Below are 25537 nucleotides of genomic sequence, written 5' to 3'. Positions count from 1 at the left end.
GGGAAATTCCCTGGATTGGTCATAGCTACACAAAAATCCAGGAAGTTCTGTTTTGGGTACTAATTGGGATACACTGGATTAAAAAAAAAAAAAAAATTATATATATATATATATATATATACTTTTTACTATGATCTATCAACACAAATGGTTAACAAAACACAGGTTCAATATCAGACAAATTTCATGTATCATTTGTTTTACTGAAGATAACCATTCATAATACTATTTGGCAGTGTTCATTTGACCCTATAATTGCTAAGGGTTCCCAGACATAAGAGTAAAATTATTGGGCATTATCTGGAAGAATATCCCGAGTTAAAATCCTGAGTCATTTATAGAGTTCACAGGGTTAATGAATTCAATCTAAATTATTTTAACGTACAGTCAGTTCTGCTATAACGCGATTGTTGTGTTCTTGTAAAACATCGTGTTATAGAAATTCGCGTAATAGAAATAACAGGGCTTATGGAGAAAATAGGGTTAGGTGCAGATTACTACTCGAAATCGAAAGAAATTTAGTATTTAGCCTAACACAAAGGATAGCACAGTCTAAATAAATGTTACATTCATATCTAATAATGAAATCATACAGTAAATGTAACACTTTACCTTGAAAAAATATGAATATCACTTGATGGGGGAGAAGGGTGATTTTGAGGTAGATAACATCAAGCTTCTCTTCAAGGGTTATAGCCCTTCTTTTACGATCATCACCGGGAATGCGATCACCAGAACGCTTCTTGGAGATATTCTTCTTTACCATATTCACAGTTAATACCACAAAATTGGAGAAATAGTAAGCAAAAATCGCGTTACAGCAAACAAGCGTTTGCGTTATACAAATATCGTTCCTCTATTCATAAATCGCGTTAGAGCCAATTCGCGTTGTCAAAACACGCGTTATAGCAGAACTCACTGTATTTGGAACAATAACATTAAATAGTTGTAATAAAATAAACTACTGTAGCTAAGAGGTAGGAAACTACAGTAAAATTGACTTCAGTATTCATCAGTGCTTCTATTTTTCCAGCATTACATTCAATACTTGTTACAATTACCCATTCTACACTCACCTCAGGTACGAAGAAGCACATCGCCTGTATACTGTATTATACTTATTGATGAGAAAGTGGAAGACTGGGACAAACATAGAATTAATCAACCCTCATTTACTACAGTAAAAGATAGAAATGTTTTTTCCTTATATGTAAATGTAATTATATTTAAATGCTTATTATAATGGAGTATTATGATTTTTTATAATTCCTCAGCCAAAGAACAAATATTTATGGAGCTTAAAGCATTAAATTTTTCCTACAAGTTAATACAGTAAGTCTGATAATGTATTAGTAACCCCACAAAAATCAAGGGTTTACTAAAATGGTCGTCAATGCTTGGTGAGCCACGCTATTGCCTGCAACATAGTCGTACTAAAAAATCTTCCTCAGATTTTCTTTTTTCATGTATTAATCTTTCACTTTTACATGGGAAGTTCATTGCATTTCTTCTATCACCGGGGGAAATTTTTTTACACCTATCGGTATATCCTAAACAAGTATAAAAATTTAAATAATTTCAAAATACTGTATACAGTAAATCTAAAAACTATTCTTCACTGTGGAGAAGCATAATGTGACTTCTTTACCATTTTTTCATTAGTGAGAAACAAGTTTAAATTATTAGGATAACCCAAATATTATTTTTACCTTTACTGTATGGAAGGATATATTCTTAGTAGATAAATCAGTAGAGTGTACTATAAAATTCTAAGAATACTGTACATCATTGCACAACAATTAAAATATCTATGAAGTCTGAAATTCATCATAATGAGTACGTATTAACAAATCATTAAAATCACTTTATAATACTGCACTAAGTATATATATATATATATATATATATATATATATATATATATATATATATATATATATATATATATATATATATATATATATATATATATATATATATATATATTATAAACCTTTGGGGATAATGAAGGTCTTTTGGAAGGTGCTTTCATAGAAACATGCTTGTTTTGCATTCCCTTCAAATTCTTTTTCTTTTTCTTCTGATGTTTTTTTTTCTTCACTGTAGAAAACAATGCGGTGAATCTTTTGACAAACTTCTTCTAACACTTGAGTGATATTTTTTCCACAGTGTTCCTTCAGACTAGAGCACACACAATCCACATACACAGAACCTGTAGAAAAAAATAAAAATAAATTATGTATTCTTAAAAGAAAACATTTGTCTACAACTTTTTAGAAAGAAGAGAAGGGGAGATTTGCTTCACTTAATATTCTGTAGAAATTTCATTATAGGCAAGTTGATGAATTAGGGAGCAAATTCATATTACAGTACAGTACTGTATGTAGTTTAGAAAAACCCGAGTTTGAAAAAAATAATTATACAGGAGAGCCTCCGATAACAACGGTTCTACTAACAACGATTCATATTTAAAACCCTTGTTAATTTATGACCCAATTCAATTTACACCATAATTTTCTTCATATTTAAAAAAAAATAAATAAAATTTTCATAATACTGGGTAACTTAATCCTGATATGTATTATACAACTAAAAATAAATACGCCTTGCCCACGGAGACTGCCAGGCTTGTGAGTGGTGACGCCACCATAACAAGTATAAACCGCCACAGCTTGGCTGGCATTTTTTTTTCTTTTTTGCGCATCTGAACAGGAGAAAAAGTTTCTCAGGTTTCTTATGACATTTTTGTGTTCATATTCAACATGAGCAAGAGAGCAAGTGATGGTAGTGCTGGATCAAAAGCTACAAGAAAGTGTGTAAGCTTTGCCGAGAAACTAGATGTGTTAAAACGATATGAAAAAGGCGAGAAGTCTGTGAATATTATATGGAGCAAGTAATGAACATATTTTCCATTAACAGAACGAAGCATTAAAATTAACAGGGACATGAAAAACACACATGACCCCTGCATAAAGATGTAGTATAATGAGAAAAAGAAAGCAGCTGTGCAAGGTTCTTTAGATAGTTTTATTATTTGAAGACCTAAACCATCAACTTAAGCTACAGCCACACCATCAACTTCAGGTTCAGCTACACCATCAAATTCAGCATCAGCAGTACCTTCAGCAACAGTTATGACATCTTTATGGAAAGCTATAGCTTCAGCCAGAATTGAACCTACAGATTCAGCCATAGGAACTTCGTTATCCGAGTAAAAACTCGCACAACAACACTGGCTGTCCTTATGTTTTCGACTTTACCACCACTGGCGAGTAGAACTTTTGTTTTACATTCATAAGTATTATTTAAAACGTATATGAACAGTAATAAGTGTTCTTTCATGTTCTTATATAGAGAAATGACGATATGTTTCCTCGAGTGTGCATGTATACATTGGCGTTCCACTATCAGTCTCTCACTTTTTTCTTTACCATCAGTGGTTACCTCTATTGTACATTAAATAACATTAATTAAAACATCAATTTTTTTTCATTACTTTTACTACAACCAGGGTCTTATTTTCTTCAGTTTCAGATGGATAACTGACATCATGGGTGTAAACACTGACAAAAACAATGGCACCACTACTGGTTGTGGTCAGAATGAAAAGGAAAAGTGTTACAAGTTAAATAAGATGTGGTAGAGAAAGATCTGAAAGACAGTGAGCTGTGGACATAATAAGAGCTGTTAGTTTGCAACATACAACTGTAGGAAAGAACAATTTGTGGAAATGCAGAAAATATCAAATCATGTGCTAAAAGTGTTACTCCATTATCTGCTACAAAGTTAACTGGCAAAAGCTCAAGTTAACTTTAAACAAGAAGGTGATAGTGATGAAAGTGAAACAATTGTGGCAAGTTGTGAGAGAATTGTGACCATAAATGTACCCAAGGAAAATAATCCCCATTTATATCATTGTGTCTATGGTAAAATAGTTCTCGCTTAACGTTGTTTCACTTAAAGTCGTGATTTTTCAGGAACCCAACAAGGATATTAATGAGGGAATTGGTGTACAAATCTCACCTACGTTCCAGTCGGGATTACTGTATACAGAAATACAGTACAGTACTGTAAATAAATTTCCATAATTATGTCTTACCGTGATCTTTGAGCCTAAAGGCATATTTACTGCGGAGCGTAGCATAAGCAATAAGACGATCCATCTGGTAGTAAACATAGCTTGTGTCGTGGGCAGCGTCTGGGTAATCCACATAAGTTTTACCCTCTCCATCTATGGTTGCTTCATAATTACCTGTACAATATAAACAAGAATAATATAGTTAAAAATAAACTCCATTACACATTAAAACCAGTAAATGTAAAAGAATTTCACTGTACTCACATGAAACCAATGAACGTTCTCTAGTTATAAACACACGGGGTCATACCTTGTTACTGTCTGGCTGTTTCCTCCAACTGTGCTACATACAATATATATGAGTACTGTACTGTATATAGATGTCATGATCAGTTGGCAACGATAGTGCAACATACTTAATAAGTAAACAATGTTCAGCCATAAAAAAAAAGTAATTCAAGTTTACGACAAAAAGCTAAAATTATTCAGAATTTGGTGGATATTTAACAACTGCAAATATTAAGACAGTGAATAATTGACAGGGTTCATTACAGTATTTCTCCCCCACATTTGCAGGTCAACCTATATAAGAGCAACTTATTCATTCTTTCTTGGTGCTTTGTATAGTCAACAGCAGATGTTCATACCAAACCAACCAGTACAATGAGGCAGTTGATCTAGTAACGGTGTATGGTGAAGAATTGACAGATATGCTTTAATTAAATGACAAGTTATTTAAGATTTATGATGAAAAATTGACCAAAAAAATCATATCTTGTATTGTGGGAAACTATTTATATCGTATATACCCGTGTATAGCACGAGTTCTTAAGACCAAATTTTTGGGCAAAAAGTTGGGGGTCGACCTCTATACGGGTAATAGTTTCGTTAGGTTGAAAAAAATTTACCAGTAACTACCAGTAAACAATGGAAACGACGCACCAACGCACCACCCGCTGTGAGTGTCGGTACAGTTGCCAAGGCAGATCTCTTGCGTCATCATAGCAAGCCCAAAGTAGCCAAATGCATGGTATGGTATGCACAGGAGTATGTAAAACATAAAGTATTCATTTTTAAAAGTGTATTTATAGATACATAAATTTTTGTTAATTAAATTTGAAACATCAATATGATGTGAGTCAGGTCATCTACACACAGTTGCCAGTTTCAAAATTTTCCTTTTAAAATTTTAAGTTACCGAGTATTTCTTTTCCCAAATCGTTTTACAATACTGTAGGTAAAACAGTATACTATTGTGCAAACCCCACAGAAAAAAAATTAACAAATGGAGACACCAAAAATGTAAAAAAAAAAAATGCTGTCTGACTTGCAACACTGTTGGTAGGGTCAGGTGGTTCTAACGGTACCTGCCAGGACCCGGTAATCAAATTTATAACAATATCTAACCTCAATTACTGTAGTTTATCTGATGTAGGCAATATGAAGTAAAAAATACCAGTTAAAGTGAGAAATTGGAAGAGAATAAACAAGAAAGATGTTGGGCTATTTTTGGTAGGGCTGAGGGAGAGAGTACCAGCTGTTTGGTCTTTTTTGGCGGGAGAGTCACGCAAATATCCGTACTAGTATTTGTTTGGTGTCTTCTGTATTTTTAAAAATGAATACTTGTAAATTAAAAGTACCGTAACATTGTATTATATAAAAACTTGTCATATTTCTGGAAAATAAGAAGCAAGAAAATAAGAATACACCGGTAAACACAATTTCAACGTACGCTAAAATTAAAAGCTGCTTAAGAAGGGCCGATGCAAACACAAAGCCTCCGCGACCAGGGCTCTGCCGTATCAGCTAGACGGTACACGTGTTTTTCGAATCGTTTTCAGTTAAAAAACTTTTACATCACAAGTGAATTAGGATAGAATATTATTGTAATATAACAGTTTTTAACTGAAAACCATTCAAAAGGCGATTACGGTAACATCTTGTGAACGAAAGAAAGCGAGTCATTGTTTTTGTCACGATTTTATCCCACTTTCCACTATAATACGTACGTCATTTCAGAAAAAATATTACATTTCCATATTCTCAGAAATAAATAGTAGTTTTGCTGAAACGTGATGTATTTCAATGTAAATTAGGATAAACTACATGCAGAAAACAAAAGACTTTACCTAACCTTCCGATGTTCGGAAATGTAATATTTTTTGCTGAAATGACATACGTATTACAGTGGAAAGTGGGATAAAATTGTGATGAAAACAATGACTTTCGCTTTGTTTCGTTCAAAAGATGTTACCGTAATCACTTTTCGAATGGTTTAGTTAAAAAACTGTTGTATTGTATTACAATAATATCCTAATTGACTTGAATAAATATTACGATACCATATTTCTGAATATTTTCATTAAAATCCATCAAAATCATTTTCCTTGTCATCGTCTGCAGCACCAAACAGCTTCTCCCAGTCCTCTCCTTGAACAGGGCTAGAGGGAACGTGTTTTTCGAATCGTTTTCAGTTAAAAAACTATTACATCACACGTATATTTTACCTAAACTGTGCCTGAATGAATATATTCTCGGAAATAAATAGTAGTTTTGATGAAACGTGATGTATTTCAATGTAAAATAGGATAAAATACATGACGAAAACAAAAGACTTCACCTAAGCTTCCGATGTTCTTGAGATGTTATTCGTTTTTTTAATAGTTTTCGGTTAAAATTCTGTTATATTACAATGATATTCTATTCATACTGTGCTTGATATACTACATTCACGGAAATGTAATATTTTTTCCTGAAATTACGTACGTATTACAGTGGAAAGTGGGATAAAATCGTGACGAAAACAATGACTCGCTTTCTTTCGTTCAAAAGATGTTACCGTAATCACTTTTCGAATGGTTTAGTTAAAAAACTGTTGTATTACAATAATATTCCCTCCTAATTGACTTGAATAAATACTTGAATGGAAATATACAATATTTTTGTTGAAACTACCTGCGTTTCAGTGTAAAGTGTCGTAATAATAAATGGTAAACAAGTTTATAGGACGTAGAGTTTTTCTGAAGGTTTTGTTGTTCCATTACCCTCAAAATCTTGGGTCGACCTATAAACGAGGAATATCATAAATTAACGATTTCTTGGTCATAAAATCGGGGTCGACCTATATACGAAGGGGGGTTATAGACGAGTATATACGGTATTTATTTATTTATTTTATTTTTTTTTTTTTTTGAGAAATGCACATACCTTTATCTATAAGCCATTGCTTTAGAATCATCAAGCAAGAAAAATACTGGTTTTCATCAAGAGTTCATCTGGCTCTCCAGTTATGAATCTTCTTTCATCAGTCATATATTTCTCACTAACATTATTTCCTCACATTTTACACATTAATACTACCTGAGTTACACAAAAATCTTAAAGAATTAGCCATTCTATCATAGAAGTGGCCAAGGTTTTTGTAGGAGGAAGGTACACTTCTACATTCCTTGTGACCTGAGGCAGATAACTTGCCTAAAGCCTATTCCTCTAGAGCTTGTTTTCTTTATTTATTCTGGAAAAATACATTTGGCTTTGCAAGAGATTAATTTCTATGATACACACAATAGTTACTTATTTAAAACCATTAATAATACTAAAATATGAATTACATATACATATTAGTGTAAATATAAAAATCATAATCACAATATTTTTTGGATACCCTCAATTCTATGAAACTGATGGTTATATAAAAATAATTATACCATTTTATATCTTTTATAACTGTAAAACATTATTCTAACCTGTCTCCTCTACAGGGATGTGTTCATTTCCTTGGCATGAGGCCATGAAGAAGATTTTGGGCTTTTTACTAAAGTTGTCCAGCTTTGAGAAACTATCAACGAAATCTTCTCTTCGATATTCCTTGTTATTAGGAAGCAACAGGTCCTTCTCTGTCCCGTGTGAAAGAAACCAATAAACGATGGAGTCGTAAAACCGATATTTTGACTTTCTCAGTTCTTTTTTGTACTCGTCAATGGTTTTGGCGCTGGGGTTTTTCTCGACTTTTATTGTAAAGCCAAGAATATCATGAAAAACACTTGTAATCTTGGTTATTTCAAGGTCAGCACCTTCTCTGTCATCAGTAACGCAGAAGACAATACATAACCCTGTTGGCTGGCATTCTCCTGGATAATGTTCTAACTTAAGAAGATATTTAGTGATTATCTCTTGCTCTTCAGGACTCCTTTGTTTATTGAGTATATGGAGAAAATGTTGAAGCTTATATGTGTATAGGCGGTTTTGCATCTTATGGTATTCCAGCATCCTGATCATATAGAAAAAAAGACCTTCTTTAAGGCCTTCAATCTCCTTTAACTGATCCAAGCTAATATCCAAATCTCCATCAATTTTATCACAGAGACTCTTATCTTCTATCATGATGTTGAACAAGTCAAAAACAAGAGTAGGTGTCAGGTCATCACATAAGTGAGTCATGAGCAGGTTTTCAGCATATAAACAAAAGGTACCATTTTTTTCACTTTCTGTAAAATTCATTCTATGTTGAATGTCATTTTTTTTTTCATCGAGATGCTGGCTTTTAAGCCCCAAGTGGCGATATGCCTCTGCCAGGATGAGCAGATCTTCCTCGTCCTTCTGGAAACCTAGACTTTCAGCTTCTGATCCCCTTGGAAGAGATAAAGGGAAACAATTTAATATTTGCCTGACACGGTTCCGTAACACATTCTGGAGGATTTGATTATGAACAAGGTTCTTGTACTTGAGAAAGAACAGGAAACACCAAATTCCCCCCTTGACAGCTTCAGTGTTTAGCTTCCCGTGCTTTATTGTGCCAGTGGTATCGTCACTATTGTCTAGAAGAAAGAGGAGCTTCACTAACTTTTTCTTGGATATATTGTCCAAATCCCAAACCCTGTCCTCTTCATCACCTGGAAAAGAAAGATGCATTAATGTTGGTGTAGCACACATTAGTAATTGACCCAAAAATTTTCTTTTGCTTTTACCTTAACAATTACTGTACGGTACAACATTATAAAAAATAATAATGAAAAGTAATATACCCTGTAGGTGCTCAACTAAGTGAAATAATCAATTTTACATTTTGATTTAACTTAAATGCTGTAAAAGTTTTGGAAATATGAGAAACAATAATACTGTAAATGTTAAAAGAATGAGGGTTACTATAGACTTCTTAGGGGTAAAAATAATCAAGGTGCTCAATCAAAATCCTCACACAGGTACTGTACTGTAGTATGTCGGATATAAAAAAATTACCTTCCTTTACCCATCCTCCAAACCCCCATGACTATCGTGTCTGAGGAAAACTCATTTTTGGATACTATACTGTAGTACTGTACCAAGTAAGTGGCAGAAACCTTAATTGAATGCACTAAATAATATACAGTACCACTAATTAATAATTAAATAGGAAAAAAATTGGTCACTACAAAGATTCTATTTTATATACTGTATTAATATGTACAGGAACTACTAATTCACAATAATGTAGTGTAGAGTAGTCTCACACATGCAATTTAACTACAGTATATAGTACAGTGCTGTTATTTCTCTCTATTTAACAGACTATATGGAGATAAAAGTCTGTTATATCGAGGGTCTGTTAGATGTGAAACCTCCATCTAATGGATTATATGGAAATAGAAGTTCGTTATATAGAGGTTTCACCGTACATACAGGAGGTCCTCGTTGTAAGAGTACCTGTATTCACTATCTGTGGTTTCGCAGTTAAGTGGTCAACTTTATGTGACCATCCACGTAAAAAGTTCCCGCATTTAAGTGGATTCCATTCAAAACTCGGAAAACTCCGGATAAAGTCTGCGAATTTAAAACTCCCGATAAAATCTGTGGATTTTTAGCTGAAGCCTTTGAAATTTCATCCTCTTCCTGGCGTCATGCATGCACACGTGTCCCCACGCCAGTCTCCTGCTTTGTTTCATCCAGACCAGCGCTGTGTTGTTTACTCCTGCCTGTGTTGTGTCTTTTTGTGCGTGTTGTTATGAATTATTATATCATTTTTGTAGCCATGAGTTCTCAACCCAAATAGGGTGGTGCAGCACTCAAAAGGACGCACACCAGCTATAGTATACAGTAGTTGTAAAATTAGAAGTGATTAGGTAAAAGAAGAGTGGGGGTGGACAATTCACCTACGTAGTCCTGTTTCTTTTTCATCCTCCTACTAATCCTCCTCTCCCAACAACCACCTCCATCAATCCAAACATCTCTACCTTTGAAGCTAAGTAAATAAAAATATTTTATTATGTTAAAATTATTTATTTTTAAAACATTATAATAAGTATTTTGTCTCACTGAACCACTGGAGTGAGTGTGCACCAGCAACGGTTGCTGTGGACCACCAGGTTGCTGGCACAACCTATGTTGCCTCAGCACACTGACCCAATGAACTTTAAGGACATTAGATTACTTATACCCTGTACACTAAAGTTAAATAATTTCTTAAAATAAAGTTATCAAATGTTTAACAAATGTTTCTAAGGTAAAGAATTGTTAAAGGATATAATATAATTTTTTTTGAATGTTGTGTACAATGTCATGGTCCCAATTTGACCATTTCCATTATTTCTTATGGGATTAATCCCCGGATTTAAATGGATTCGTTATCAGAGGTGTTTCTCCAGTCCCAATTAACCGCGGACAATGAGGACCTCCTTATATCTAAATTAAATTTTTACCACAAATACCGTATTTGATTATTACAACTTTATAAATTTTCCCCCAACACAACCAAAAGATAATTATTCAAATAGCACATAAAAGCCTTCTGGTTCACACAAGGCAATGAAAACAAGGACAGGTTCAGTCATGGAAAAAAGTTGTGTCAGTCCTCCGTCCCAACCACGAACCCTGAGACTTGTGAATCCGAGACTGCCATCTATGATCCCAACAATGTGTGATGTCTTGGATTCACTGGTTCATGGATGGGACGGAGCACTGACACGACTTTTTTCCATGGCTGTTATGTCTACAATAGTTGGTCCACTACTAAAAACCGTTATATAAAATACAGTATGAGTATACTGTACTGTAATACATCATAGAGAGTGTATGGGCAAACTTTAACAGAAGAAATTAATATAGAACTACAACCATTGCTAAGAGTATACACTACAAGACGTCTACATAGTGTACCTACAGATCATCACTGCTTACTTTTCAGAACTTGCCTTTACATAATGTATTCTGTATTCCAAGAAGAACTGCACTTGTAGATCTTACTCTATGCTGAGGAGAAATGTAATAATTTTAACAATATAAAGTGTTTTTATATATACTGTACTGTATACATATACCGGGCTTCAGAACAGCCCTAGAAAAGGTTATCATGAACAATAGAAGGATACTACATAGGCCAATGGCCTCCTTTCCTAAGCATGGCCACCTACAGTTGGGGTGGCCATTAGGTTAATAATGTGTTGTAAGGTGGTAATAATAATGTGTAATATATACAGTACTGTACAGGTATATCACCGATTTTCCGGCAACGGATGGTCTGGCACCTCTTTTAATCAGGACAAAATTCCCACGACCTCCTGATTAGTTTACTGGGCTGCCCACAGATGGCGTTACGTGTTAACCGCGCTCACTTTGTTTGTTTACTCTGCAGTTGCTGGTGGTAGCCCCTTGATTTTGTGTAATTTTCAACTTATTTTGGACATATTTAACCCCTGCTATGACTTCAAAGGCAAGTACAAGTGTCAGTGATGGTGTAGAGCGTAAACACCAGTCCATATCAATACAAGATAAGGTGGAACTCTTGAGAAAACTTGACCGTGGTGTTTTGGTGCAACCGGTGTGTGATCAGTATGGTATTGGTTCGTCAACTGTGTATGATATAAAGAAGCAGAGAAAAAATAATGAGATTCTATTCAGAAAATTATTTAAAGATACCGGGAAGTGTATAGCTAGTGGGTCAGAGGTGTATTGCTTAATTATTATATATGACCTCTGTTAATCCGGCAAAACGGATGGTCCGGCAAGGCTCAGGAACCAAAGGTGCCGGAATTAAAATTTTCTCAAAATCATTCCCAAAGCCGTAATTTTCCAGAAAAATTCCGGCTTTGGGAACGATATTCTGAGGGGCACATTTTCTGGAATATTCTGAGAAAAATTTTCCGTTACTCGGGAAATTCTGCGGACGAGGGATTTTTTCCGGATTTGAGAAATGAAATGATGCATCATTCTGCAACTTCCGAGAAAATTTTTCAGTTATGTACCCGGAAAATTCCAGGGATGAGGGATTTTTTTCCCCGGCTTTGAGAGTTGTCTCGTTACCCGGAAATTTTCTGCACCAATTGTTCTGGCGAAAGGAGATATCACTATATATACTGTATACAAGTATATAAAACATACTAGTAATACAGTATACTCTCGATTTAACGGAATCAGATACTGTATAATGAACTCTTGATTGAGTGAAAGGAATTTTTTCCGTTATTTTTCGCTCGATTTCGTGAACTAGTTCACGAAATTGAGATTAATTTCATTAATATGCTCACACCTCAGACACATGATATTTACATAGAACCATTAGAAACATTATTCATGATTTACCTTAAGCTAGGTGGTTCAGTTTTTGTTTTCTATTTTTTTCTATTATTCCCCCACACCACTTCCTTTCTGAGACTTCTGAGAGACTTTCGGCATGATGTTTAAGAACAGTAGTTGACACATGCTGTGGTGGCAGGACACAGACTAAGCGGATGTAACAAACCCCACACACGAAGTGGCGCATTTGGCACAAAATTTAATGGAATCATGTTCAATTTGGTGAACTAGTTAGCTAAATCGAGCCAAAATAACAGAAATTCGATTCAACGGAAATTTCGATTTAGTGGGAAGGGATGGCTCAAATTAGTTTGTTAAATGAGAAAACACTGTAGTAGTAGATTAAACTTAAAAACACATTAATGTTTAGTAATTTAAGAGGTTGAACTAATGGGATAAATTCTTTGTGATAAGGCAGTCAAAATATTTTTAAATGTAGGAACTTGTCTAGTATGAGTACAACAATGGGATTTTTTTATCGAGTCAACAGGAGTCACTCAAGATTTATTTTTTTCTGCCATGTTTTTGAGATGTTTATGAATTTGTGACCCTGAATTTATTGAAATGGAGCTGCAACACATTAAGTTCATTACACAAAAACTTGGTTACCCTTCACTGTTTGTTGATTGTTGTCTTAAAAGCGCTGACCTTATAGACGGTCAAAATCCTGAACGGGAGGGAAGGCGTAAACCCAGACCAACTTTCCGAGATGTCAAGCGCTACAAGCACAAAAGAGACATAGCTTCCAGTTTGCCAATTTGCCGTGCAGAATATATATAAGAAATTACTTGTTCATACAGAGGGTGGTAGACCTATGAAACAGTTTATCAGCTGAAGCCATGAATGCAAGTACGTACAATACTGTACCGAGCTAAAACCTTACCCTCGACAAAATTATGATGAACGATGGGGAGATCTACACAGGTTATCAGTCTCGTAACTTCTTCCGTCATGGCCACCTCTAGTTGTGATGGCCGTTATATAAATTACTAAGGTACAGGTAAACATTTATTCATTATCCAATCTATTATCTTTATTTCTGTAACATTACATGAACCTTTGAACTCTTTTCTTTTTTTAGCTTAAAAATTAAATTTGCACAAACCTGAAAAATTTTAATTTAATTTGTTCATAACTGAAGGGCTGACATGTTTGTTTCTATAAATTAAAGAGACAAATAAAAATAGATAAAACCTTATAATTTCCCATCATGGGAGAGAGATTCATATAAACAAAACATTGTAGGTAAAATTATAGTACAGGTACACCACCGATTTTCCGGCACCCTTGGTTCCAAAGCCTTGCCAGGATTAAATTTTGCCCCCGAGGTCAGGTAATAATAATTCAACAATACACCTCTGACCCATTAATTATACACCTCCTGTGCCACTAAAAGCACCATGGACTGCTAGAAACTTAAATTAAACTATGTGAGCTTATACTCAAATCAATCACTATATTACAAGGATTCCAGCTATGTAATTTATATTCTGTTAAGTCTAGTCTAACATTTTATAATATAAAATCTTTAAGCCTAAACTGCCTTCACCCTGGCTGTGGGGAAAGGGGGGGGGGGTGATGTGTTGACAGTTGTCAAGGAGGGAGATAAAGTGCATAGTTATCAAAACAAGAGTTTTAGTTTTCTCTTATAAAATGTCAATGAATTGACTTGGCACTACAGTATATAATTTGCATTGCTGTAATTCTTGTAAGATAGTGATTAATTTGAGTATAAACATCACTTAGCTTGCACTAGACATAAAATTTTTAGTAATTAACTTATTACAGGTTTACCCTAAGGACAATTATTTCTTTTACTTTTTTCAAATATATATTTAGGATGGTGTGCACATGTAAATGAGTAAAAATAAATGAAGAAAGTTACATATATCTTCCCCAAAAATATGAGTTATAAAACTTGGACACAAATGTACTTCACTAGACTAAAATTTCTATCTCTTGTGCAAACTATCACTATTTTACAAGGATTCCAGCAATGCAATTTATATTCTGCTAAGTCTAGTCAGCTACATTTTATAAGATAAAAACCTTAAGCCTAAAACTAGCTTCACCCTGGCTGGGAGGGAGGGAAGTTAAGTGCCCCCACATAATTTTGTCCGGACTAAAGGAGGTGCCGGAAAATCGGTGGTGTGCCTGTACAAAGCAGCTTGTGTACTTGTATTCAAAAACAATACAAAGCATTTTCCCATATTAACGTGGCAAACACTGCAAATTATTCTTATCAACGTGTACTTATATGGTACAGTACTACGGGACATTTATAACATCACTTCTGCTACAAACCTGCTCCAGGTGTAGCTATGGCATTACACTCTTTTAAACCCAACTGGAACTCAGTATTATCTGGGGCTAGTCTTACAGCTTCTTGGAAATCCTCAGTTGCTCGCCTATGAAGATCTGCAAGAGAAAGCAAGAATTACTGCTCATTGCTTTCTATATTAAACCTACAGCTCCTGTCAGTATATTCCTCAGTACTGTACTCATATCAAACTTAGACATAATCCTTCCTTATAGTTCAAGTGTAAACAACTTCATAATTGATAAATCAAGGGAGCAATTTTTTTCAACCAGATACAAAAAAGGTGTCCCCCCCACCCCCCCAAGCCAGTTTACTTCAGACTGTTTCACTTAATTCAGCTGCCATAATCTTACGAGGATGAAAACCACAAGAGCCTCGGAAAGTGGCGAATAAAAGACCTGTAGTGTATTTCAGTCCGTGGCCAGAATGTTGCCGTTTTGACTACTATCCTGATGCTGCGACCAAACTCCGTAGGATCAGAGATTGTGGAGTTTAAAAGATGTACAGTGATGGGAGAAAAGTCCTGTCATTCCTGTGTCCCGTCCATGAACCTGTGTATCAAGAGACATCACACAGTGTGCCATTTATGGACCCAACAGTGTGTGAGGTCTTAAGAGTCAAAGGTTCACGAGTCTCAGGGATTATGGACCGATAGGACTTTTTTCCCGTGACTGTACAAGTGTTATTCAAAATTCGCGCCCTGGGTCAGATGTGAGGACGGTGTTATGCAGTGTGATCCTAACAAAGATCTTAGGTTTCCTCTTGTCTAACACTGGACAAATAAGGTTGGGGATGATTTAGCAGGCTACTAGCTTCCTTCACAGGTCAAAGAAGTACAAATTATAATAAAAATAATTGAAGTTATCTGGTTATGATTTATATTATGAAATGGAAACAAAAAGTTGAAACTCAACACTAAAATTCCTAATAAACTTTATGTTGCAACTTGAAGACAACCAACTACCTCACCAAAACCAGAATAATTAGTGGGAAAACAAAAATTCTAAATACCCTGTAAATGGATCACTCGCATTGTAAACACTCACCTTGTCTTTCATCCATCTCATGACACTTAGTAGCACAGAGTCTATAGCAAATTGTTCCTCTGTTGTAGTACGCAGCAGCCAGAGTTGGGTCTAATTGTATGGCCTGAGTGTAGTCCTCCACAGCATCATCAAAGCACACTTGCATATATTTACAGAGGCCTCTCTCATTGTACACCAGAGCTTGGTGCTTCTTCCTGTGTGGGGACCGATAAAAGTCAATGAATGGTATACTGTATAACAAAGATATTCAAAGAGAAAAACTTGAAATTTAACTGGATAAAAATTATTACCAAAGACAAGAGAAAAAATATAATAGAGGCGAAGAAGAGATGCCAGGTTATTTCTTGTTACATCCAATGACCTCATGAATTTTTTCTTACCAATCAATGTAATTGACCATTTTAAACTTTTTTGTTCTACATAATATGCTCACAAATGTTTAATAACGGCAAGAGAATTGTCATTAATATAACTTTGGTAAAGGTGTAGAAGAGGGTGACCACTAGAAGGAATTGTCCAAATTGGTTGAAAAATTTTCTACACACTAATATGATATTAAACACAAAAATGGAAACGACAATGCATAGAACCTGACAATCTTATGGTCAAATTCTTTCCTTCATATCACAATAAAATACATCGGAAAAACACTTTAAAAACTACCAATTTGACTGGTTCGGTTAGGTAGGTTTCTTTGGTTGGTTATGAACGAAATTGAACAACTTCAGATATAAATACATAACAGTACTGTACTTACAAAGATTCAGGATCACCATCGTAATAATTGTTCAAGGAGGTGAGGGTTTCAGTGAATGACTCTTTTGCCTCTTTAAAATTCCTTTCTAACTGGTAAAGCTCCCGTCCACGTTCTAAATCCTGCTCTATATTAAAAGGTAACTCTGACATTCTTCTTGGTGAAAAGGGGAAGAAATTTGGTAATGTATGTACAGTTATCAACCACAGTACAGTACTGAACCAGCTAGAGTAGTACTGCCAGACACGTTTAGTACGGTTTTGTACGAACCGTCTTGGAGTGATCGTGACTCGCAAGGAAGGTAGAGTAAGGAAGCTCAACTCACTTTAGTTCTCGTGTGTTGTTCAGTGCCGCCATCTAGCCTTGACCGACAAAGTTAAGGCAGTGTTCATAGAAAACCAGAGATGCCGTATGGCGGGTTAACTTTACTAACTTTGATGCATATATAATCTATTGATAGTTTATTTGTTAATTCATAAAGAAAACCTGACCTCATTATCATTTGTAAAATGTCATCATTATAAAATGACTGAAATTACGGTCTCGAGTATTTTTTTCATGGTCAAACATTTCTTTTTTTACAAAATCACTATTGTTGAAATGTAGAGGTATATAAAGGTAAACAAGACTGTTATAATGCACTTTATTATTCAAAGTAACAATAACAATAAATACAGAATGGGCTGATTCATCATAACAATGTTATCCATGTACTTAACCTAACGTAAGTGTTATGCCACCATTCATCATATATAAATTGTTGTCAATGTGTACAAGTTATGCATTAAACTGTTAATGATATTTAAATAAAATTTTACATTTTTTCCTGTGACTTTTCCTGGTCAACCTTCGACTATTTCCGTTCACCACGCCGAAGCCATGGTAACTTAAACTAGTAACTACACTTAACTCCTTTATCTTCATGATAATAATTATAATTTCACCAGTCTTTACCCTTAGGAAAGTGATGGAACTTTAAATGTCTGTGGCTTTTCTTGTACTTCCTACAACCATGACAACCACGTGGAGTCATTTCCTGGAACTTTGTTATTGTCACACTGAATGACTATTGACTGTCCAGCCAGATGATGTCATATAACAAAAACAGTCCGACACACACGACGGTGGCACTATCAGTTACCAGTTAGTGATGTGATGCCATTTTTTTTTGCCAACGTAGCTGTAAAGGGAGTCAAGCTTCCTTACTCTACCTTCCTTGGTTACTCGGGTTCCTGAACCACTGAAACGTCTTTTAATCTCACAGTTAAAGATCCTTTTCACTCTTAAAATTATGTTATGTTCTGTGTTTGATAATGTTTCCCCCGCCAATTATTCGGGCAAAATATTTATTTACCTTCAGGTGATCCATAGTTACTAAAGTAAGCTGATGGTTTTTTTAGTATCTTTTTTTAAATCGACATAAGAGTACTATTACTTGTCTCTGTATTAACGGAATCACCAAAAACATCAACAAAAAGCACATATAAATTTAACATTGTATATAAATTATAAAGAAATTATTTTAAAGATTTATTTAGTAATCATTTATATTTTTTTTAGCCATGTTAATAATTTTGAGTGTGTGTTCAGTCAGACCTTTAGGTAAACAAACAGACCAATCTGAACCTCTCGGCCCCAAGGTTGTATAATAAGTCGCTGCTGCTTTGTGTAGTTAACCACTTTATTCACACTGGAGGAGAAGAGGCAGCCAGTCGTCCACGGGCCAAGTATGGTAAGAAAAACCTGAATAATAGTGTGAGAAGTACCCGTGGGTGTTAGAAGGGCTGCAGCGTGTGGCCAGGGGTTATTTTCAAGGCCTAGAATTGGGAAAAATAATATTAAGATAGAATATTGGGTAAATTTTTCTTGTAGCTCCGTTCATTTGTAGCAAGATAAAAATATATTTTTCTAGTGTATTAGTGTGTGCTGAGACCGAATATGACCTTCCTTTATGGCGGAAATTAGCCGGGTTTTTTTGCGATTTGTTTTCGTTTGACGTTTTCCGAGAAAAAAATGAAAGTGATTTTGCACCAGCTCATAAACCACCGAGCAATGAGATGATTGCAGGCGTATTAACAATGTTTTTATTATTTATTTTCGTCTTTAATAAATTCTCTTAGTATTTTTTATAATTTTATATCCCAAGCAACAGTTATTTTTCGAAAATATATATTGATGGGAATGAACAGGGTGACGAAAGGGTTAAAGGAGTGGTTACGAAACGAGTTAAAAATAGTGGTGACGAAACGGGTTGTTGACAATATGGGCAGACCCCAGTATGAGAACATTTATCTTCTATAGAAAAATATCCTCAAGTTGCTGATTAATGTGCACTATGCTCTTACAGTAGTTAATAACAGTTAATGTACCATATTGACAAAAATATTTGGCAGTGGATATTTTGCTTTTACCGGATAAGTTCCTAATAACGCTATTTTATCAAGAGTGCGCTCTGATTGGCTAATCGTGTAATGTTGGTGAACAAAGCGAGAACCTATTTGACCGTGACTGGCGGCATTTGAAATTTAATTTTCCTTGAATTGAACATTGTGCAGCTATAAACATACCGAATCATATTTCTGTTGTGCATGGAAACTTATCATTATAAAAGAGGCGACATTTACTAAAACCTAACAGAACCTGACCTAACCAACCTAAGAAACATACCTAACCTTAACTTCCTAGCCGGGAGGCGGAACCTCCATCATATTAAGCAGTACTTAGTCAATCAGAACGCACTCACGGTAAAATAGCATTAGTTGGAACTTAGCTGGTAGTGGCAAAATATCCATTACGAAAATATTTACACAAATATAAGGATAATTTACTTAGTCTCGTATTTTCTCAAAATAAAATTGCTAAATATTAAAACACATTATTCAAAGGACATAAAAAAAATTAGTTTATATCATAACAGTAACATTTGGTAGCGTAAAACAGTAATAAGCGGACACAAAACAATAAATACACTGGATGCATGTACAGCAGTCGTATTGATGGACTGTGGTTAATGGTACAGCAGTCGTATTGATGGACTGTGGTTAATGGTACAGCAGTCGTATTGATGGACTGTGGTTAATGGTACAGCAGTCGTATTGATGGACTGTGGTTAATGGTACAGCAGCCGTATTGATGGACTGTGGTTAATGGTACAGCAGCCGTATTGATGGACTGTGGTTAATGGTACTCGTATTGATGGACTGTGGTTAATGGTACAGCAGTCGTATTGATGGACTGTGGTTAATGGTACAGCAGCCGTATTGATGGACTGTGGTTAATGGTACAGCAGCCGTATTGATGGACTGTGGTTAATGGTACAGCAGCGTATTGATGGACTGTGGTTAATGGTACAGCGAGTCGTATTGATGGACTGTGGTTAATGGTACAGCGTGATGGACTGTGGTTAATGTTTGTAGCGTATTGATGGACTGTGGTGGTTAATGGTACAGCAGTCGTATTGATGGACTGTGGTTAATGGTACAGCAGCGTATTGATGGACTGTGTGGTTAATGGTACGGCAGTGTATTGATGGACTGTGGTTAATGGTACGCTTGGCCGTGTTGATGGACTGTGGTTAATGGTACAGCAGCCGTGTTGATGGACTGTGTGGTTAATGGTACAGCAGCCATATTGATGGACTCTGTGGTTAATGGTACAGCAGCCGTATTGATGGACTGTGTGGTTAATGGTACAGCAGCCGTATTGATGGACTGTGTGGTTAATGGTACAGCAGCCGTATTGATGGACTCTGTGGTTAATGGTACAGCAGCCATATTGATGGACTGTGTGGTTAATGGTACATTAGCCGTATTGATGGACTGTGGTTAATGGTACAGCAGCCGTATTGATGGACTGTGGTTAATGGTACCGCAGAGTATCGCTCATGTGCAAAATGCGGTATGCGGTACTTCTTTCAGCTTAGGCAGAGAGGTTAGGATAGGTTAGTCAGAAAGAAGGCCATCTTAGTACAGTAACTTATCATTGTAAAGTCTGCCCACGCATGAGCATTAGGCTGCCGTACCAATAGACATGGACGTTTTGCATACAGCTGTTGTACCTGTATCTTCCACAGAAAATAACATTGAGTTCAGTTATACACATTACAAGAACATTAAAATTTAAATGTACATGTCATAAAGACTACAAGTCAAAGCTAACTGTATTCTAAAGTAAATTTTTAGCACATCATGAACATACAGTATTTGTAGAGCTCAATAATACTTTGATTTGCAAAAAAAGGTCACAGTGTAGTATAAATGAACTCAGAGGACTATACCTCTATCAAGAGTGGGTCAACATAGGCCAGTTTAGCAGTATATATCTGGCTCGTTCTTGCATGCACTGTACTGTACATATACTGTACTGTATTATCGTTTATTTTCTCATTGTTCACATTGAAAATACAGTAAATATACTCTGTTTGCCAAGTGACACCATGTGTGGTACTTCAACTGTTGCCAAACGCTTTCCAACAACCAACCGAATGCTTCCCAGCGATCAATCCATACCTAACCTAACCTTAAGTAATACTGTACGTATACTGTATTATACTGCCACTCTAGGTTGGTTAGGTTGATTCATATCCAATAATTCAGGTCATAAGTCGAAATGGTCGTAAGTCGAAAATGATTAAATAATACATAGAAAATCTAAAATGGGTGTCTCTTTTTCTTCTCTGCACCACAAAACTCTCACTTTTAAACTTGCCAGCCATTTTAAAGTGAATTACAAACGAAAATTTTGTCTGTGTACTGACGTTGGGACTCGAAAATACGTAATTTGACAAAATTTTGGTACGACTGAGGCAGGTTGTAAGTCGAATAGGTCATAAGTCGGGGAGGAGCTGTATATATACAGTAATATATAATAAAGGCGAATGGTGTTAAGAAACGTACCCATAGTTTCACCTTGCCCGGGGCTTCTCTCTTGTGAGGCGAGTAGCAGACCACTACACCACAGATACTTTACATTAACCAGACTGGTATTTGACACAGGGTAGTGCAGACCTTGTGTTAATGTGTATTGGACTCAAAACTATCATTAAGAAGGTCGAATATGGTGAAAATGTCCTCCTTTTAATCAATAAGTCAGGACCAGCTGTTACAGTATGATTATTTTTCTTCCTTTATTTCAGGCTAGTAGTGTGATACTGGTTGGCCTGGGGCTGGCCACTGTTGGCTTTGGTGCTCGATTTGTTCTACGCACGATGCCTACACTGGGGAAGAAGATGGCTGAGGCAGTAAACGGTATACCTAAACTGGATGGCAAGGTGCGTATGTTTTTTCCTTTGGTGATAATTTTTCTTTCAGTGATCACTTTAAGCACTGTTCATCTACATGAGGTCAATGTTATAGCACCTTTATGAAGAGGACATGACAGAGTTGATGTACCATACTTCAAGATATTAAGATTGATGGAAATTTATATATTTTTGTCACTCCAAAATATTACTTGTTATATTTACACTTTTGGTTAGGAATTATTACTTGTGAGTAAGTCGTTAGAGAATTTTTAAATTAATATTTTGAATGTACTTTTCAGTCACTTGTAAACAGCAAATATTACAAAGGTGGATTTGAGCCCAAGATGACAAAGCGGGAAGCATCACTCATCTTAAATATATCGCCAAATGCCAGCTCTTTAAAAGTTAAAGTGAGTATTGTATCTTATACAGTATATCAAATTGAACGTAAAGATAATAACTACGTACGTACTTTGTTTTTAAACCTTTCTTCCTTTAAATTCATGTGAGTTTGCTTGTGTTTGTTACCCTAGGTGTTGTGCATGAAATTTTTTACTTTGTCATACTGTATGAAAGCTACGAGCCTGAATGACGGAACATATTATCCATGTGAAATATTTTTTCTACTAACAGCCTTGTCTCTCAAGTCAAATCAGTACTTAACCAATAATGTGGGAGTTTTCTCAGGATCAGCCTCTCTTCAAGTTTATAGCCAAACTTGTACAAATTGTTTTTCCCCAGTACAGTAACAAACCTTACTTGGGGTTTTTTAAGGTTTCTCATTCTCTTTGGAGGTCTTGAACTAGTTACAAGTACTGCACTGTTTATCACTTAGTTAATTCATAATCATGGAGAACTTTAAGCCACATTCATAGACCTCAAAGATACTTAATAGCTTTAATATTCAATGAACATTTGGCAACAATTTATGTAAGCCATATGTGTTCACAGATGGAATACTGCTGTGCCTTCATCTATGAGCTGGGTAAAGGTGTTGGGGTACTGTGTCTCTTTGATTGGGTGTGGAAAAAGGCCATTAAAACAATCTTCAATACTGTACAGTAATCTTAACCAAAAATTTCCACCGTCACATATTTATAGGGATATCTCATTGCTTTCCTAATTCTGTAGATACTGTACTATTCTATACTTCCAAAAGCATCATACACACTCATTTGGCTTCAGAGGGTCCATGACTTTTCCATTGAGATTTAATTTGGCTGAACCGCTGCCTACGGTAACTTATTTTCACCTTGAACTCTGTGGAACTCCCTGCCAAATCTGCAGTTTGAACACTTGTCATAGGAGAGTTTGTCTCAACTTTACATTTTCTGAGGATAATGCCTATCAATTCTATTATGGAAAGAAGAGCAAAGTCCCCAGCCAGAGTTTTCAATGTAAGATATCTCACTGAAGAGCTTCCTGTTCCTGAGTGTGTGGCCCTAGGAAGTACACAAGGCTAATCTTCTATTACCTCTTCTAGTCATATGCTTCTTATCTTGGGTACATTGAGAGGACACTATCGGTGAGGTTTTGTGTAGAGGCAGTCTGAGGTGGTTAGGGCAAGGGAAGATAATGGAGGAGACCAGCTGGGCCAAGAGGTGCATGAATTTGAATGTGGGGAGGGGTTGAGCTAGGGAACCAAATACTACCAGTTTGCAATGAAAGTGTAAAATATTTTGTGTACCGTGTTGACCTTTGTAAGTGTGCAATAATTTTATAATTCTAATAAGAGTCAACTTTGCAGGCAACTTATAAGAAGATGATGCTGGTTAACCATCCTGACAGAGGTGGCTCCCCGTACATCTCTGCTAAATTAAGTGAAGCCAAGAACCTGCTTGATAAATAGGATTTTTTTATAAAAATTTACTTTTTTATTCCATTTAGCCTTGTACAGTACAGTACTGTATACAGTATATATTACACTCTCCTTCTTATTGAAATAATAATACATTATTGTATTTATAATAAAATTTAAAATAAATGACTAGGTATGCTTCATGACCAGAAAATTTGACTATAGTACATTAATGTTGTGACTCCTCAACCATGTGTGTTGAATTATATACAGGTGCTCCCCGACTTACGACGGGGTTAGGGACCCAAATCCAGGTCGTAAGTCCGAATGGTCGTAAGTCCAAATGGTCGTAAGTCCGAATGGTCGTAAGTCCAAATGGTCGTAAGTCCAAATGGTCGTAAGTCTGAATGGTCGTAAGTCCAAATGGTCGTAAGTCCGACATAGATAAAAAAAAAAAATCATAAAAAATCTACAATGAAATACAGTACTGTACAGTAAAAGTAATAAATAATGAGGAATGGATACAGTACAGTGAAAGTAATAAATAATGAGGAATGGATACAGTGTGACTGAGCACTTACCTTTAATGTAGTCAGCTGAATGCACATGGGGCCCCATAATTTTCTAATTATACATGGAGACTACATTAACTGGAAACGTTGCGTGTCATTTGAAGAAAAAAAAATGAAAAAAAAAATGGTCACAACTGCGGCGGTCGTAAGTCCCGACGGTCGTAAGTCCAAGCAGTCGTAAGTCGGGGACTACCTGTAGTGTATAGATAATATGGGTCAGATAATTTTTACAAGATGGGTTTTTTCACAGTTGTGCAACAAATTTATACTGTATACTGTACAGTACCTTGAAATTTATTATACTGTATTAATACAACACAAGATCTTAAAACCAACATTGCCACATCTCTGTAATTCTTTGTTTCCTACAATATCAGTATGGTGCAGTAAGGATTTCTTCGTGTTTTGTTCCTTATCTGTCATCAAATGATCATAAGAACATGCAGCTCATCATTGGGTTGGTTAAAGGTTTATTCATTTTGTGCTGTTTACTCTGCATTCCAGAATTCATTTGATCAGTTTTGAAAAATAATTTGAAGCCAGATTTTAATGAAATTGGTCATCCTGATGTTCTTTTACAACCAATAGTTTCCTTTCATTACATTTTACATTAAGTATCAGTCTTATGGTCAGACAAAATTCCACTCTTGTCATCTATAAAAAGTTAAGCCTATGAGAACCCTGTTAATGATGTAGGATGTATTCACTAAACACAGGCAGTATGTTCAGTATTGGTAAGCCTCACTGTGATGTAGCAATATTGTAAGCCACTGTAAATATATAGTTATATATTTCATACTTTTATTAGTTTTACCTTCTAAATTATTGGAACTAAGAAGAATGAGTAATCGCAAATGAGGGAGAGTGTGTTGTTGTTGGTCACCCTCTGCAGTACTGCCACAGTGAAGGGCTTGCGAGGGTATATACCGGGATAATGGAATATACACCCAAGTTAATGTACAATTTTCACAATTGGTGTCAATAATACAAGGTGAAACATACGACAGTTATGTGGTTTAATTATTTAGTACCGTAGTGTCTATTTTCTTACGTTCACTGAGAATATCTTGTCAAAATAATGAATAATTGAACTACAGATACATTACAGTATATGGAGTTTGTAATTTAATGATATTTCAGTATATTCCTTGTGTGTCTGTGCCCACTTGTTATGTTCCAT

General features: G+C 35.5%; 2 protein-coding genes across 5 annotated transcripts in view; one reads left to right on the top strand and one right to left on the bottom strand.

The window, feature by feature from the left end:
* Positions 1-24173, top strand: part of LOC121855636 (mitochondrial import inner membrane translocase subunit TIM14-like) — a 31269-nt gene extending 7096 nt beyond the window's left edge. For 2 of the 3 annotated variants that reach the window (XM_042350710.1, XM_042350709.1), the window contains exons 3-5: positions 21880-22014; positions 22287-22397; positions 23735-24173. In XM_042350710.1, the coding sequence (XP_042206644.1) occupies positions 21880-22014; positions 22287-22397; positions 23735-23836 (348 nt within the window). In that variant the 3' untranslated portion in view covers positions 23837-24173. Of the gene's footprint in view, positions 1-18322; positions 18478-21879; positions 22015-22286; positions 22398-23734 lie in introns of those variants that run through there. The other variant, XM_042350711.1, reaches the window with a different exon arrangement.
* On the bottom strand, positions 1954-17044 carry LOC121855632. Of its 2 annotated transcripts, XM_042350696.1 has the most exons (7): positions 16749-17044; positions 15992-16185; positions 14930-15043; positions 13509-13586; positions 7825-8970; positions 4100-4252; positions 1954-2212 (listed from the first exon to the last, which is right to left on the bottom strand). In XM_042350696.1, exons 1-7 carry the CDS (start codon positions 16895-16897, stop codon positions 1986-1988), a joined length of 2061 nt encoding a protein of 686 aa, XP_042206630.1. In that variant the 5' UTR covers positions 16898-17044; the 3' UTR covers positions 1954-1985. The 2 variants fall into 2 exon arrangements, with proteins under 2 accessions (XP_042206630.1, XP_042206631.1); XM_042350697.1 differs by lacking the exon at positions 13509-13586 and having other exon boundaries at positions 1956-2212.
* Positions 24174-25537: the final 1364 nt, after the last annotated feature.

This window comes from Homarus americanus, unplaced genomic scaffold, assembly GCF_018991925.1.
Source record: "Homarus americanus isolate GMGI-L3 unplaced genomic scaffold, GMGI_Hamer_2.0 scaffold48090, whole genome shotgun sequence".
Lineage (NCBI taxonomy): Eukaryota > Metazoa > Arthropoda > Malacostraca > Decapoda > Nephropidae > Homarus > Homarus americanus.
Note: the sequence above shows the minus strand (reverse complement) of the source record. Positions and strands in the feature narration are given on the sequence as shown.